The sequence below is a fragment of the Oncorhynchus nerka genome, linkage group LG23, assembly GCF_034236695.1.
Source record: "Oncorhynchus nerka isolate Pitt River linkage group LG23, Oner_Uvic_2.0, whole genome shotgun sequence".
NCBI classification, from domain to species: Eukaryota; Metazoa; Chordata; class Actinopteri; order Salmoniformes; family Salmonidae; genus Oncorhynchus; species Oncorhynchus nerka.
Window position 1 is genome coordinate 45,172,582 of NC_088418.1, and position 15,536 is coordinate 45,188,117.

Sequence of the window (15,536 nt, forward strand, 5' to 3'; positions counted from 1 at the left end):
CCTGACGGGCCACCCCCAGGTGGTAAGCGTAGATATCCACCACACTGATCCTCAACACGGGGACCCCTCAGTCCCCTCCTGTACTCCCTGTTCACTCATGACTGCACGGCCAGGGACGACTCCAACACCATCAAGTTTGCCGATGACACAACAGTGGTATGCCTGATCACCAACAACGACGAGGCAGCCTATAGGGAGGAGGTCCGAGACCTGATTGTGTGGTGCAAGGACAACAACCTCTCCCTCAATATGATCAAGACAAAGGAGATGATTGTGGACTACAGCAAAAGGAGGACCGAGCACACCTGCATTCTCATCGAAGGGGCTGTAGTGGACCAGGTTGAGAGCTTCAAGTTTGTTGGTGTCCACATCACCAACAAATTAACATGGTGCAAGCACACCAAGACAGTCGTGTAGAGGGTACAAAAACCTATTCCCCCTCAGGAGACTGAAAAGATTTGGCATGGGTCCTCAGATCCTCAAAAGGTTCTACAGCTGCACCATCGAGAGCATCCTGATGAGTTGCATCATTGCCTGGTATGGCAGCTGCTCGTTCTCCGACCACAAGGCACTACAGAGGGTAGTGCGTACAGCCCAGTACATCACTGGGGCCAAGCTTCCTGCCATCCAGGACCTCTATACCAGGCGGTGTCAGAGGAAGGCCCTAAAAATGTTCAAACACTCCAGCCACCCTAGTCATAGACTGTTCTCTATGCTACCGCACGGCAAGCGGTTCCGGAGCGCCAAGTCTAGGTCCAAGAAGCTTCTAAACAGCTTCTACCCCCAAGCCATAAGACTCCTGAACACTAATATTTCTACCTAGACTATTTGAATTTTGGGGGGTATTTTCTTAAAACTCTGTTGTTGGTTAAGGGCTTGTAAGTAAGAATATCACTGTATGGTCTACACCTGTTGTATTAGGTGCATGTGACTAATACAATTTGATTTGATTTAAAGTATCAGACAAGCTCAATTTATATAGTTGTTTTTATTTTAAAAATCATAGGGAATGTCTACAGTATATTTGATGTTTGAAAATACTACCAATCCATTGGTCCAAAGAACAGATGACTTTTGGTCGACAAAGATTTTTGTAGTCGGGGACAGCGCTACTACACGCTGTAGTATCCCTCAATCATGTGTAGTACAATATATAATGTTGTAGAATACTAAAGTAATTACTACAGTAATGTCTGCAAAAACACTACAGTTGTTTTAACTATAGTAAATACTACATTGTTTAATTTGCATATACCCTGCCCATCCCCTTCCCCCACATCCGAATTTGTGCCACCCGTAAGAGAGAAACCTACATGCCAAGTATAGATCATATAAACTCACCAAAAAAAGAATCGTCCTCTCACTGTCAACTGCGTTTATTTTCAGTAAACTTAACATGTGTAAATATGTGTATGAGCATAGCAAGATTCAACAACTGAGACATAAACTGAACAAGTTCCACAGACATGTGACTAACAGAAATGGAATAATTTGTCCCTGAATAAAGGGGGGGTCCCGGACATTTCTGTGAGGAATGGCCCTAGCCCTCACCCTCCGATCCAACAGGTCCCAGACGTGCTCTATGGGATTGAGATCCGGGCTCTTCGCTGGCCATGGCAGAACACACATTCCTGTCTTGCAGGAAATCACTCACAGTACGAGCAGTATGGCTATTGGCATTGTCATGCTGGAGGGTCATGTCAGGATGAGCCTGCAGGAAGGGTACCACATGAGGGAGGAGGATGTCTTCCCTGTAACGCACAGCGTTGAGACTGCTTGTAATGACAACAAGCTCAGTCCAATGATGCTGTGATACACCGCCCCAGACCATGACGGACCCTCCACCTCCAAATCGATCCTGCTCCAGAGTACAGGCCTCGGTGTAACTCTCATTCCATCGACGATAAACGTGAATCCGACCATCACCCCTGGTGAGACAAAACCGCGACTCGTCAGTGAAGAGCACTTTTTGTCTGGTGAGGAACTGCCTTACAACAGGCCTACAAGCCCTCAGTCCAGCCACTCTCAGACTATTGTGGACAGCCTGAGCATTAATGGAGGGATTGTGCGTTCCTGGTGTAACTTGGGCAGTTGTTGTTTCCATCTGTACCTGTCCCGCAGGTGTGATGTTCAGATGTACCGACTCTGTGCAGGTGTTGTTACACGTGGCCTGCCACTATGAGGACGATCAGCTGTCCGTCCTGTCTTCCTATAGCGCTGTCTTGGGCGTTTCACAGTACGGACATGGCAATTTATTGCCCTGTGCACATCTGCAGTCCTCATTCCTCCTTGCAGCATGCCGAAGGCACGTTCACGCAGATGAGCAGGGACCCTGGGCATCTTTCAAGACTCTACCTAGAGCTGGCCGCCTGGCCAAACTGAGCAATCGGGGGAGAAGGGCCTTGGTCAGGGAGGTGACCAAGAACCCAATGGTTACTCTGACAGAGCTCCAGAGTTCCTCTGTGGAGATGGGAGAACCTTCCATAAGGACAACCATCTCTGCAGCACTCCACCATTCAGACATTTATGGTAGTCCAGACGGAAGCCACTCAGTAAAAGGCACATGACAGCCCGCTTGGAGTTTGCCAAAATGCACCTAAATACTCTCATACCATGAGAAACAAGATTCTCTGTTCTGGTGAAACCAAGGTTGAACTCTTTGGCCTGAATGCCAAGCGTCACGTCTGAAGGAAACCTGGCACCATCCCTACGGTGAAGCATGGTGGTGGCACCATTATGCTGTGGGGATGTTTTTCAGCGGCAGGGACTGGGAGACTAGTCAGGATCAAGGGACAGGAATGGAGCAAAGTACAGAGAGAGATCCTTGATGAAAACCTGCTCCGAGCGCTCAGGACCTCAGGGCAAAAGTTCACCTTCCAACAGGACAACGACCTTAAGCACACAGCCAAGACAAAGCAGATGTGGCTTCAGGACAAGTCTCTGAATGTCCTTGAGTGGCCGAGCCAGAGCTCGGACTTGAACCCGATCCAACATCTCTGGAGAGACCTGAAAATAGCTGTGACGCTCCCCATCCAACCTGACAGAGCTTGAGAGGGTCTGCAGAGAAGAATGGGAGGAACTCCCCAAATAGAGGAGTGCCAAGCTTGTACCCAAGAAGACTCGAGGCTGTAATCACTGCCAAAAGTACTGAATAAAGGGTCTGAATACTTATGTAAAATTTAAGAGTACATTTTGATACATTTGCAAACATTTCTAAAAACCTGTCTGATTTGTCGTTATGGGGTATTGTGTGTCGATTGATGACGAAAAACAAACCAATTTAATCCATTTTAGAATAAAGCTGTAACGTATCAAAATGTGGATCAAGGGGTCTGAATACTTTCCAAATGCACTGTATACTATAGTTAACTGGAAATACTACAGTATACACCAGTATACTACTGCGAAGACTACAGTTTAGTCCGCAAAACACTAGAGTGAATATTTCAGTATTTATAAGATAGTATAGTAGTTTTTCATGTGGGTGGTGAGTCAATGGTGGGAAAATGTCGATAACTTCTCTAAGATACGGCTGTTGTTGTCCTCTTTGCTTGACACACATTCCCCTATGCCATACAATAGTATAGCCTATCACTGCCTATACTCAGAAGATACTCAGGATTTACTGTAGTCTATAAACAATTCTGTATTAGTGACTAAGCTAGGCTAATAATGACTACTTAATGTTACATTTTATTCTTGGCCTAAATGAAAACAAATCTTACAAATCCTATATGCTTTGAGACACATTCCTAAAGATAATCATATCGGATAAACAGCATGTTTCCTGAGGACCTCAGAGTAAAGGCATTATGTTTTATAACATAAATTGTGTGTGTGTGTGTGTGTGTGTGTGTGTGTGTGTGTGTGTGTGTGTGTGTGTGTGTGTGTGTGTGTGTGTGTGTGTGTGTGTGTGTGTGTGTGTGTGTGTGTGTGTGTGTACATAAAGTGTGTACTGTACATGTAAGTAGTTGGTTCTCACAGCTTTCAAACTGCTGTGTGTGTATTTGTGTGTGCGCCTGTGTGTATTTGTGTGTGTCCTGGTCAGTTTATAGGGCTCCTGCTGTTCCGTACGTGCAGGGCTGCGTAAATAAGGGCCATGTTCCGTTCAGCATTCTGACCCTTGGCATCTGGCTGCGGGTGCGCTCCCTAAACACTTCCCCACTTCCCCTCCCCTCTACTGGCCTATCAAGGCAGCACACTTTCTCACAGTTCTGTGGTTTCAGACTTGTTTATTCAAGTGGAACTTCTTAGAAGTGCACGGTTTCACTTGTTTGTCATATATCAACTAAACTGTAACAAGTGTACTGTTACCCTGTGGGTTTTGATGCGGCCGATGCATATGTAATTGCGTTGCGTGACTGCACATGCACTTGTATGGGAGCACAAATATACAACAAAACAATGTAGAACATGACGATTCAAGCTTTTGTACATGACTTGGTCCTCCTATGATGACGTTAGGAGGACCTGCTGTTACTGGGTATTAGAAAAATTCAAGTGGTTCTGCCCTTGTTATTTTCTGCCTTGGAGTAGAGGCAGGCAGGTTTTTGAGCATATATGGTGTGTTCTCGTTCGTGCAAGAGTCGCATCCAAAACGTGCCGTCACCCGTTTTGGTTTCATTTAGCTATTTCTGCCAAACCCCTCCAGCCCAACTGCTGAACTTAACTTAAAGCAGAAACACTGGTCTGGCAAAGTGTTTCACGATTATAGCAATGGAGCATGATTAGCCACAGCAAAAAGACTCAGATCAGCACAGCCAAAGGTTTCTTCTCCACAGTCCGGCTCCTCCTGTGATGAATAAACTGAAATCCAATCGGGGAGGTGATTACAGTAATGGCAAACACAGCATCCTGGCCAGTGATGCTAGTAGCAATACTGAGATGTGAATAAGTAACTGCCTGTCTGCCTGGATTGGGTTGGGTGATTCAATATGGCCACTTGTTTACCTGTTATGTGCATACAACGTACAATGAAAAACACCCCCACTCACACTAAGTGCTGGATTAGGCCAAGTGAATGACAGTTATAGAGGTCAGGATAGCTCGTACTGTTTGACGGCTCCCAGAGACCTCACTATGCCTGTCTTATCTGGCTTGGGGTCCCTCAGGGTTGCGTAAGTACCCCACTGTGATTATAGGGCAAAGTGTTTTTATTCAGGCATGCAAAGGACAAATTTGGCATGTTTTTGCAAAGTGATTACTAGTGTATAAGAGTCTGGTTTTGTTAGGGAGCTACCACGGGACCAGATCAGGTGGACTGTTGTGGCGTCGGTCATTCACCCTTAGTTATCTTGATACCCATTAATGTTAAAAGATAACCTATTATAATAATCAATTACATATTTTGAAACGATGACAAGTAGTAGGACATGAATTGTTACCTGTTCAGACAGAAGTGATGCCCATAAAACGGGTCTGAATGTTTTTTTATTTCCAATATCCACAAATGTTTCACATTTGTTTTTTCCTCAAATGATTGCTTATGTGTACTTTTCATTTTCTTAAATTTTTTTGTAAAACGCTATATATCCATTGTTTAGTTTTAATGAAATGCTTTTATGCTGTATATTTGACTGTGATATGTTGTTATCTCATAATGAATGCACTTACTGGAGCATCTGATAAATTACTATTATGTACTAATTATACTAATACATACTAATTATGTGAAAAGTAAATGTTTTACATACAGATCTCATATTACTGGATTAAATTATAATATCATTATATATAAATGTATCATTTGTACATTATTATTATTTTTTGTTACCTTTGACTGTGTAAAACCTAGCAGTACTATTATTATTTCTGAGAGTAAGGCGGATTGATTCCATTTTGCAAAAAAACTCTGAAATGAAACCATCAAGTGATTTTAAACAAATGCATGTCTGTCATTGAACAACCCTATGCCATTATTAGATACCATTCTCTATAAACAATAAAAGCAAATTTACCAACATTTCTGAAAATGGATATATAGCGTTTTCGGGAATGAATCTTTTCAATTGTACACATAAGTTCCTCCATACCTGAAGACATGTTGATTTCACTGTCCTTGAACACTTCCAGAGACCAGAACAAATCGTCTCTGTAGATTTGGTGTTGATTTACAAAGTGTACATACAAATGTAAAAACAGGTAAGCATTGTAGGTGTAACGACCAAAGACCTGAACTGCATACCAAAGCACCTTGCTTATCCAGAGCCATACTATTTTATAGTAGAAAGGTAGTGGAAGGGAGTCCCTAAACCCTGTCGTGGCTGACTGCAGGGCCCCGTCCTCCCTCTGCATTCCTCCCTGTCCCCCCCCCCCCCCCCCCCCCCAGATCTGCAGCCAGTCTCACAGATGGCGCAGGGAGATTGCATTAGCAGATACTTGTCTGTTATTCTTTTCTAATAATCTATCCCATAAGCGACCATAACCAGCCCTACACAGCCAGACAGGGTTGTGCGTCTGAGTCCCGAAGGCACATATACTGTAGTGTGACGGGGCCTGTCTCAGGTGGAGATTACTGAACTAAGCCCAACCACGCAGAGGTTTCATGTCGGCCTAAACGCACACTCACTCTATACACACCGTACACACACAGGTTCACACACATGTAAAGGAGCGTGTCCCTCATAAATCTACACTAAATCGACCCCCAGAATTGAGACACAGACATGTCATGCGCACGCACACGCACGCACGCACGCACACAATTGAATCACCTTTTTTTCCGCTAAAGACCCTTGCTACTGTACTTCAATCAGACCTAATACCTCAGACGGGTTTACCTTATAACAGAGCAAATAAATCCGTCTCACAGACAGACACGCTGAAGTCAGGCATGAGCTTAACAAACCTGAGGATGGTTTTCCCCTGAAAGCATAGTGAGGTCTCTGGGAGCCGTCAAGCACCACCAGGCTTTAATACAAATACTATACAGCTCAGAATGAGGCCTGATGCCAATTTCTATAATGTTTTCCTGAATACAAATGGTCCCTCTAAACCACTCTAACTCATCACACTAATTTCCATTTCTGCCATAGGTAATTTACTAGTGCTATATCACTGCCTCGCTCCTGGCCCGCAATTCACATCTGATGCTTTTCATATTAACAGTGTAAGTGCACTTGAGGGACTCGTCTTCGTATCAGAATCCGCCACCGCCGCGCAATCACCATTTAGCTGCAAGACACATCGTAATTCGTCTGTCATGTAGATCGAATATCACATTTTCCACTTGAATTAACTATGTATCTTACCCACTACACTGAGTGAACAAAACATTAGGAACACTTTCTTAATATTGAGTTGCACCCCCCCTTTTGCCCTCAGAACAGTCTCAATTCGTTGTCGGAAGCGTTCCACAAGGATGCTGGCCCATTTTGACTCCAATGCTTCCCACAGTTGTGTCAAGTTGGCTGGATGTCTTTTAGGTGGTGGACCATTCCTGGTCACACTTGAAACTGTTGTTGAACACCTAGTAGCTTTGCAGTTCTTGGCACGGTCAAACCGTTGCACCTGGCACCTGCTTTGCATACCCTGTTCAAAGGCATTTAAATCTTGTCTTTCCCATTCACCTTCTGAATGGTGCACATACAGCATCTATGTCTAAATTGTCTGAAGGCTTACAAATCCTTGTTTAACCTCCCCTTCATCCACGGTGCCTTCAGAAAGTATTCAGACCCCTTGACATTTTGTTACGTTGCAGCCTTATTCTGAAATGGATTGAATATATCTGCACACAATACCCCATAATGAAAAGCAAAAACAGGTTTTTACATTTTTTTTGCAACTGTATAGAGAAAAAAACGTATTCAGACCCTTTGCTATGAGACTCGAAATTGAGATCAGGTGCTTACTGTTTCCATTGATCATCCTTGTGATTTCTACAACTTGATTGGAGTCCACCTGTGGCAAATTATATTGATTGGACATGATTTGGAAAGGCACACACCTGTCTATATAAGGTCCCACAGTTGACAGTGCATGTCAGAGCTAGAAACCAAGCCATGAGGTCGAAGGAATTGTCCGTAGAGCTCCGAGACAGGATTGGGTCAAGGCACAGATCTGGGGAAGGGTACCAAAACATTTTGCAGCATTGAAGGTCCCCAAGAACACAGTGGTCTCCGTCATTCTTAAATGGAAGAAGTTTGGAACCACCAAGACTCTTCCTAGAGCTGGCCGGCCGGACAAACTGAGCAATCGTGGAAAAGGGCCTTGGACAAGGAGGTGACCAAGAACCCGATGGTCACTCTGACAGAGCTCCAGAGTTCCTCTGTGGAGATGGGAGAACTTTCCAGAAGGACAACCATCTCTGCGTCACTCCACCAATCAGGTTTTTATGGTAGAGTGGCCAGACGGAAGCCACTCCTCACTAAAGGGCACATGACATCCCGCTTGGAGTTTGCCAAAAGACACCTAAAGACACTGACCATGAGAAACGCAATTCTCTGTTCTGATGAAACAAAGATGGAACACTTTGGCTTGAATGCCAAGCGTCACGTTTGGAGGAATCCTGCCACTATCCCTACGGTGAATCATGGTGGTGGCAGCATCATGCTGTGGGGATGTTTTTCAGTAGCAGGGACTGGGAGACTAGTCAGGATCGAGGCAAAGATGAACGGAGCAAAGTACAGAGATCCTTGATGAGAACCTGCTCCAGGGCGCTCAGGACCACAGACTGGGGCAAAGGTTCACCTTCCAACAGGACAACGACCCTAAGCACACAGCCAAGACAATGCAGGGGTGCCTTCGGAACAAGTCTCTGAATGTCATTGAGTGGCCCAGCCAGAGCCCAGACTTGAACCCAACAGAAAATAGCTGTGCAGCAACGCTCCCCATCCAACCTGATAGAGCTTGAGAGGGTCTGCAGAGAAGGGTGGGAGAAACTCCCCAAATACAGGTGTGCCAAGCTTGTAGCTTCATACCCAAGAAGACTCGTCAAAGGTGCTTCAACAAAGTACTGAGTAAAGGGTCTGAATACTTATGTAAATGTGATATTTCCGTTTTGTATTTTCTATAAATTATCAAACATTATGAGGAATGATGAGGGGGAAAAAATTCATACATTTTAAAACAAGTCTGTAACCTAACTAAATGTCAAGGGGTCTGAATACTCTCCGAATGGACTGTATACTGATTTGAAAGAGCAGGTGTTTCTAATCTTTCGTGCACTCAGTGCATGTCTTATGTTGTCTAGCCATGGTAGGTGGTGTATTCACCATTTCTCTGACCCTTGGTGCTCCTTAGGAGCTCTGCATGCATTCCTCACTGGACCGTGGCCAGAGCAGTGGTCTTTACTGGCAGGCTTGACTGCATGACTGCGCCACCGCCCATCATGGTCCTGAGATGCAGCCAGGCCTGCCTGGTGGCGCTGGGTCTGGGATCGTGACTGTGACTGCTAACCACAGTACGACCGCTCCCCTAGCTGCTCAGAATAGTCCAAGTGGTCCATAACATGTTCCTCTCCCAAATGCATATTTTACTGGACTCATTCTCTCTCTTTCTCATTCTCTCTCTTTCACTTCGTTATTTTTCATTGTAGTTATTAAAGACATGCTCCGGTACTTTGGCGACTAAGAAAGTATTTTTTAAACCTCCTGCTGTGTCAATGTGTAGTTCATACATGCAATCTATGAGCAGAATGAATGCCTTACCTAAATTAGCCACAAAATCCCAACTTTGAAAGCGACTGTTTTCTTGAAGCTGTGCTGCACTATTTTCTCTACATTTTTCCCCCACGAGTTCTAGCCAATGAGCTTCAGCCCCTCACATTTGAGTGACAGCTAACAAGAGACCTGCCCAGCGTTATCCAATGTAGTTGTAGGGTGGGCGCAACGGCTCAGTGGACACAGCAGAGAGAGAGAGAGAGAGAGAGAAAATATGTGGTGCACGTATCGGTAAATACGTATGTGACACAGTACACCATTTTCGGGGACCACTTTTGGTTTGTGATTGCTACTTTCAGAACAACTGTCTAAAAGTTATACAAAAGTAATGGAGCATCTCTTTAATTTGAACATAATGAAATGTATTATCATCTCTCTCTCTTTTTTCTTTTGTTTTTATTACTCCTTCTCTCTCTCGCTCTCTCTCTCCCCTTTCCCATCCTTCTCCGTCCATCCACAAATTACAATTCTAAATGCAATCGCGTGTTAACATGTTTTTTTGATGGCTACGATTAAAAATAGCTATTTTTATTTCTCAATCTCAACTCCCATCCGCCATTCGAGTGCATAGGCTAAAGTCAACGGTAGGCAGGCTATGAGCGCAACACCAAACACTTTACAATGTGAGTTTGAGGCAGTATAATTGTTTGAAACCTGAACGTTTTACTTTCCTTTGAATAATGAGGAATGTCTGCCTTACTTGTGGAGGCAATTGCAAGACTCTCTCTCACTTCACCTCACTCTCCCTTTCCCATCATTCTCCATCCATTCTTCAAAGCTAGGCTTGGGGTGTTCACTTTCTGTAGGTACGCTCTCTCTCTCTCTCATTCTCTCATACCCCCTCTCTCTCTCTTGGTTTCTCTTTCACTCACTCTCCCTTTCCCATCATTCATCAATGCTGGTCTGGGCTTGGTGTCTGGTGATAGCTGTCCCTTAGGCACGTTCTCTGTAGACCAAACGGGTGCACAATGACACAATGTCCTCTTGTTCTGAGCAATGCGCTCCAGTCAACACGTGTAACCTTTGTGGAACACTTTGTGAGCTTGAACCGTATTACCCTTATCAACCTGAGTCAGACAGATTGGATGGAGATTACTCTACCAGCAGACCTTTGAGGCTGGCAAGAGGGCATTACAAGGATGAATGTACATGCATTGCAATTCAGAATAGATCTCCCAGAGGAGTCAATGAAAAGGTCAAAGATGTGGAAGATAAATTTACTTAGAGAATAGAATGGCAGGCGATTGTCGTGTTTGACTGGTTGTCCCCCCCCCCCCCCCCCCTGACATGCTTCAAGGTCTGAAAACAGCCATAGCCACAAATGAGAATGTTTATCACGATGATAATATCCTACCTCCCTGCCCCAGTAGTACTGACTTCACACATGGGGTCAATCTGCTCCCTGATTCAACACAGCACCAAACACAGTAACGGCATCTACACTGAAAACCCAATTACGGAAGTAAGGGGTAAAGCCAAGTTCATTAATGCAAACGTTCCAATAAATCCTGTCCCACAGTTTGCTGCAATTTAAGGCAGTTGCCACGGTTACCATCAAAGCCAACTGAACTCTAACAAACTCTGAACATGCACCAGCAAGACGCCCAGTAGTAGTGACTATGGCATGGACTCGTGTGCGCTGCTCTGCCTTCTTAACAACACTATCAACAAGGCAAGTCCTACAGGCCCTAGACTACTGTTCAGTAGTGTGGTCAGGTGCAACAAAGAGGGACTTTGCAGTTGGCTCAGAACAGGGCATCACGGCTGGCTCTTAAAAGTACACGGAGAACTAACATTAATGACATGCATGTCAATCTCTCATGGCTCAAAGTGGATTTACTTCATCACTACTTGTTTTTGTATGAGGTGTTGACAAGCTGAATGTACCGAGGTGTCTGTTTAAAATACTTGCACACAGCTCAGACACCCATGCATACCCCACAAGACATGCTACCAGAGGTCTCTTCACAGTACCCAAGTCCAGAACAGACTATGGGAGGTGCACAGTACTACATACAGTAGAGCCATGACTACATGGAATTCTATTCCACATCAGGTAACTGATGAAAACAGTAGAATCAGATCTTAAAAAACAGGTAAAAATATAACTTATGGAAGGTATATGTGAAGAGACACACACAAAGGTACAGACACATGCATACGCATACATTGTGATTTTGTTGTTGGTATTACACATTTTGTATTGTAGATATGTACAGTAGTGGTGTAATAATGTTAAATGATGTACTGTTTTATATTTAGTTTTATATGTAATGTAAGTGTTTTAATATGTTTGGACCCCAGGAAGAGTGCTAATGGGGATCCCTAATAAATACAAGTATGTGTGTGTGTGTGTGTGTGTGTGTGTGTGTGTGTGTGTGCGTGCGTGCGTGCGTGCGTGCGTGCGTGCGTGCGTGCGTGCGCTCTATCTGTTGTGTTTATATCTCCCACTCTGCTCACCCTCTCTCCCTAAGGAACCCTATTCCATTTGGCTATTACAAAGCAGAACCTTCAATTCCACATAAATACAGGACATCCCTACCTCACATCTCGGCATCATCATCTCCGGCCCCATTAAGCATCCTTTTTATTGCAACACTGATGAACAATTTAAAGGGTGCATTAGCATATTGGCAGTGAAGCGATCACCATTGGGCCTGAGCGATTGGGATTGTAAAGCACAAAATACATTTAATACACAGCTTTGGCGTGATCCACAACCCACAGGGAGCATTACTCGGGCAGAAGGACTCCGATTTGGGAAACCGATAACAAAGTTAATGGCTGGAATAAGCGTGTTAATGCTGCAGCTCTATAGGGCAATGCTGCTATGAGCCGTTGCCTGGCTAAAAACAGTCACATCATCACAACTTGCACTTCTATGTTCATGATGAGCAGTAAATAGGTTGTACAGATAGGTGCATGCAGCATACGCCTGTGGCTGCTCACGTAAGCCGTTATTGACGCTTTATAGTTCTTGTACACTCTTGTGCCCTTCAAAGTAAAGTTATACCAAAACAATAAACCTGGTGCGTCAGGTGCCAGTGCATGTGATGTGGGCACTTCGACGTGGTATGAGCGAGGTTTGTGTCAGTCTGTCCCTCAATGAACTGATGTAGAAATAGATCGGCCCTTGGTCCAGTGCCACTACTGTGGCTGAGCAGTATGCAGTGAGCCCTTGGTCCAGTGCCACCTTGGCTGAGCAGTGAGCACAACAACACTTTTAAAGAGAGCAGCTGTAGCCTTCGTGTCGCCGTGACCACGACAGCTCTCACTGAGTCCTGAGTTGTGCCTCAGGTCGGCTGTCTTACATAATGCAACACTTCCATGGCTCCAAGTGTGTGCGTGATTGTGTGTGTGTGTGTGTGTGTGTGTGTGTGTGTGTGTGTGTGTGTGTGTGTGTGTGTGTGTGTGTGTGTGTGTGTGTGTGTGTGTGTGTGTGTGTGTGTGTGTGTGTGTGTGTGTGTGTGTGTGTGTGTGTGTGTGTGTTTGCGCGAGAGAGTGTGAGTCTGGCAACTGTCTCAGTCCACAAGCTGCACCAGATGGCTGCTCTCCAGCCCAGGGGTGTGTGTGTGTGTGTGTGTGTGTGTGTGTGTGTGTGTGTGTGTGTGTGTGCGTGCGTGCGTGCGTGCGTGCGTGCGTGCGTGCGTGCGTGCGTGCGTGCGTGCGTGCGTGCGTGCGAAAGAGGGTGAATGATAGTATTGGAGACAATATGGTTACAGCGCGTGTGGCTCAGTTGGTAGAGCATGGTGCTTGCAATGCCAGGGTTGCGGGTTCGATTTCCATGGGGGAAAAGTATAAAAATGTACGCACTTATAAATGTAAATATACCAATATCAACTCAATCAACACCTAGTACCTTTGCCAGAGGTTTCTAGACGTTGATTCATTGAGAACAGCTAAAGTCCATTGGAAATAACTTTCAACAGCTCATGGACTTGTCAGGCTGAAGCAATGAATTCAGACGAAAGCATCAAAATGTTACCATTCGCCAAACTGTAAATTACAATCAGAGCATTCAGAACAGTTACCAGCCATTTGAAAGAGAACTTAATTTACATCCCTCAGCCCAGCCAGCACAGATCCATCCAAGATAGCCAACCTACCTGAATCTAAGCTGAATTAATCTTTGGGGGGGGGGGACATATCCCTGCATACCTGCCTTCAGTTAAAGAGTGGAATTTTCTCCCTCTTTATCTTAATCATAGCAAGATGTGATACAATCCTCCCGGGTCCCTGATGGGTTACTTGGCCCTGTTCCCAGAACAGTTTGTAATGAGAGGGATTAGGCTGCGTTAATTGGATAGATGGTCCAAAAAGATTAGCTTCTCTGACTCTGACCAGCGTTCCTTTGTTCGCCCTCCTCCTATGGCCTTTGAATAATGGAGCTTTTTTCCTCCTTGTAAATAGTGAGCTGCCTGTAATCTTAACGTGTTAATGCGGTGACAGATACTATCGGTCTGGGCTCTGAGCAGTTACAGCTGCTGTGTTGGACTTTGGAAAGGCTCTAAGATGGCTACTGTCGTTATAGTTCGACTGCTTGAGGTCTGGAACTTGAGTGACAAAGTCAGTAATGAAATACAGTGTGCATGCACCAATCTTTGTGATTTAATATATATGCTAAAGATACATTTGTAACAAATATCCAGGTCTCTAAAATGCCCAACTGGCAACAGTTTGTCTGTCTTCACAGTGTAGTGTAGTGTCATCAGCAGTCCGTGAGGCACACGCTACTGGACACTGACGTCAATTTAACATCTATTCCACGTAGGTTCAACGTTTTTTTTATTGAAATGATGTGGAAACGTTAATTCAACAAGCGTGTGCCCAGTGGTACAGATGTTTTCTTCCCGTTTCTATCAATGTTTTGGTCGAAGCAGATAATGTGAAAGTCAGGGTGGTAGAATGTGCCCTTACTTTTACTTTACCTTGACATCGGCATGTTGTTGGGTTTCCGTTATCTCATGTCCCACTTTGTTTTGTCTTTCTCCAGATCCTTCAAGCCAGACTTTGTCCTGATTCGCCAGCATGCCTACAGCATGACTCCGGGCGAAGACTTCAGGAGCCTGGTGATTGGCCTTCAGTACGGGGGAGTCGCCAGCATCAACTCCCTGCTCTCCATCTACAACTTTTGCAGCAAACCCTGGGTGGTGCGTGATCCATAACCTGCCTCCTCACCGCCTTTCCACCCCCCATCTTACCCCACATAAAGAGGCCCTTAGCGGCCGCCTCAGACTGATTTATTTGGGCGATGAAAAGTAGCCATAACACCTGTTTCTGAAACAGCCAGACCAGGGGCCTCCAGTAAGACCCGTTATTATTCACCCTGTTTTAACAGCAGAGAGGCGGCCAGGCAAGGTGTGCTGGAGCTGGAGCCGGGCCAAGTTACATTTGTACCATGGCTACAGTCTTTAGAACCCAGACAAAACATGTTGGCGGTAGTAGACAAAACATTCCGGGAACTTACCTGTTTTAAAGGTCAAAGTTTCTCACTAAAAACATTTTTAATGGATAGGGCTGCGTTCAGCTTTCAAGGTGTCAGTTTTTTGTCTCCAGATAACTACAGATGTAGTATAAGACACTTTCTATCCCGCCTTCTATATACAGTAACTACGGTAGAATGGTGTCTCGTGTTTTGTTTCTGCTTGCAGTTTTCCCACATGATTGAGCTCTACCACTCCCTGGGCCCAGAGAAGTTCCCACTGAACGAACAGACCTTCTACCCCAACCACACCCAGATGGTGAGCGCCTTCCTGACACGCTGTTTGTTTATAATGCGTGTTCTGCTTTACTGCGTTACCATCTTCATATAGACGTAGCACTCGGAATGAATGAACTCTGTAGGTTTTCAGATCATCTTGATTTTTGGGGTAGACA

At 44.9% G+C, this 15,536-nt stretch overlaps 1 protein-coding gene across 1 annotated transcript in view; it reads left to right on the top strand.

Annotated features, from left to right (window-relative positions):
• The window catches only part of LOC115106914 (synapsin-3-like), a 132,196-nt gene that overhangs the window by 52,878 nt on the left and 63,782 nt on the right, over positions 1-15,536 (top strand). The window contains exons 8-9 of the mRNA XM_065008400.1: positions 14,653-14,809; positions 15,311-15,400. Coding sequence (XP_064864472.1) covers positions 14,653-14,809; positions 15,311-15,400 — 247 coding nt within the window. The remainder of the gene's footprint in view (positions 1-14,652; positions 14,810-15,310; positions 15,401-15,536) is intronic.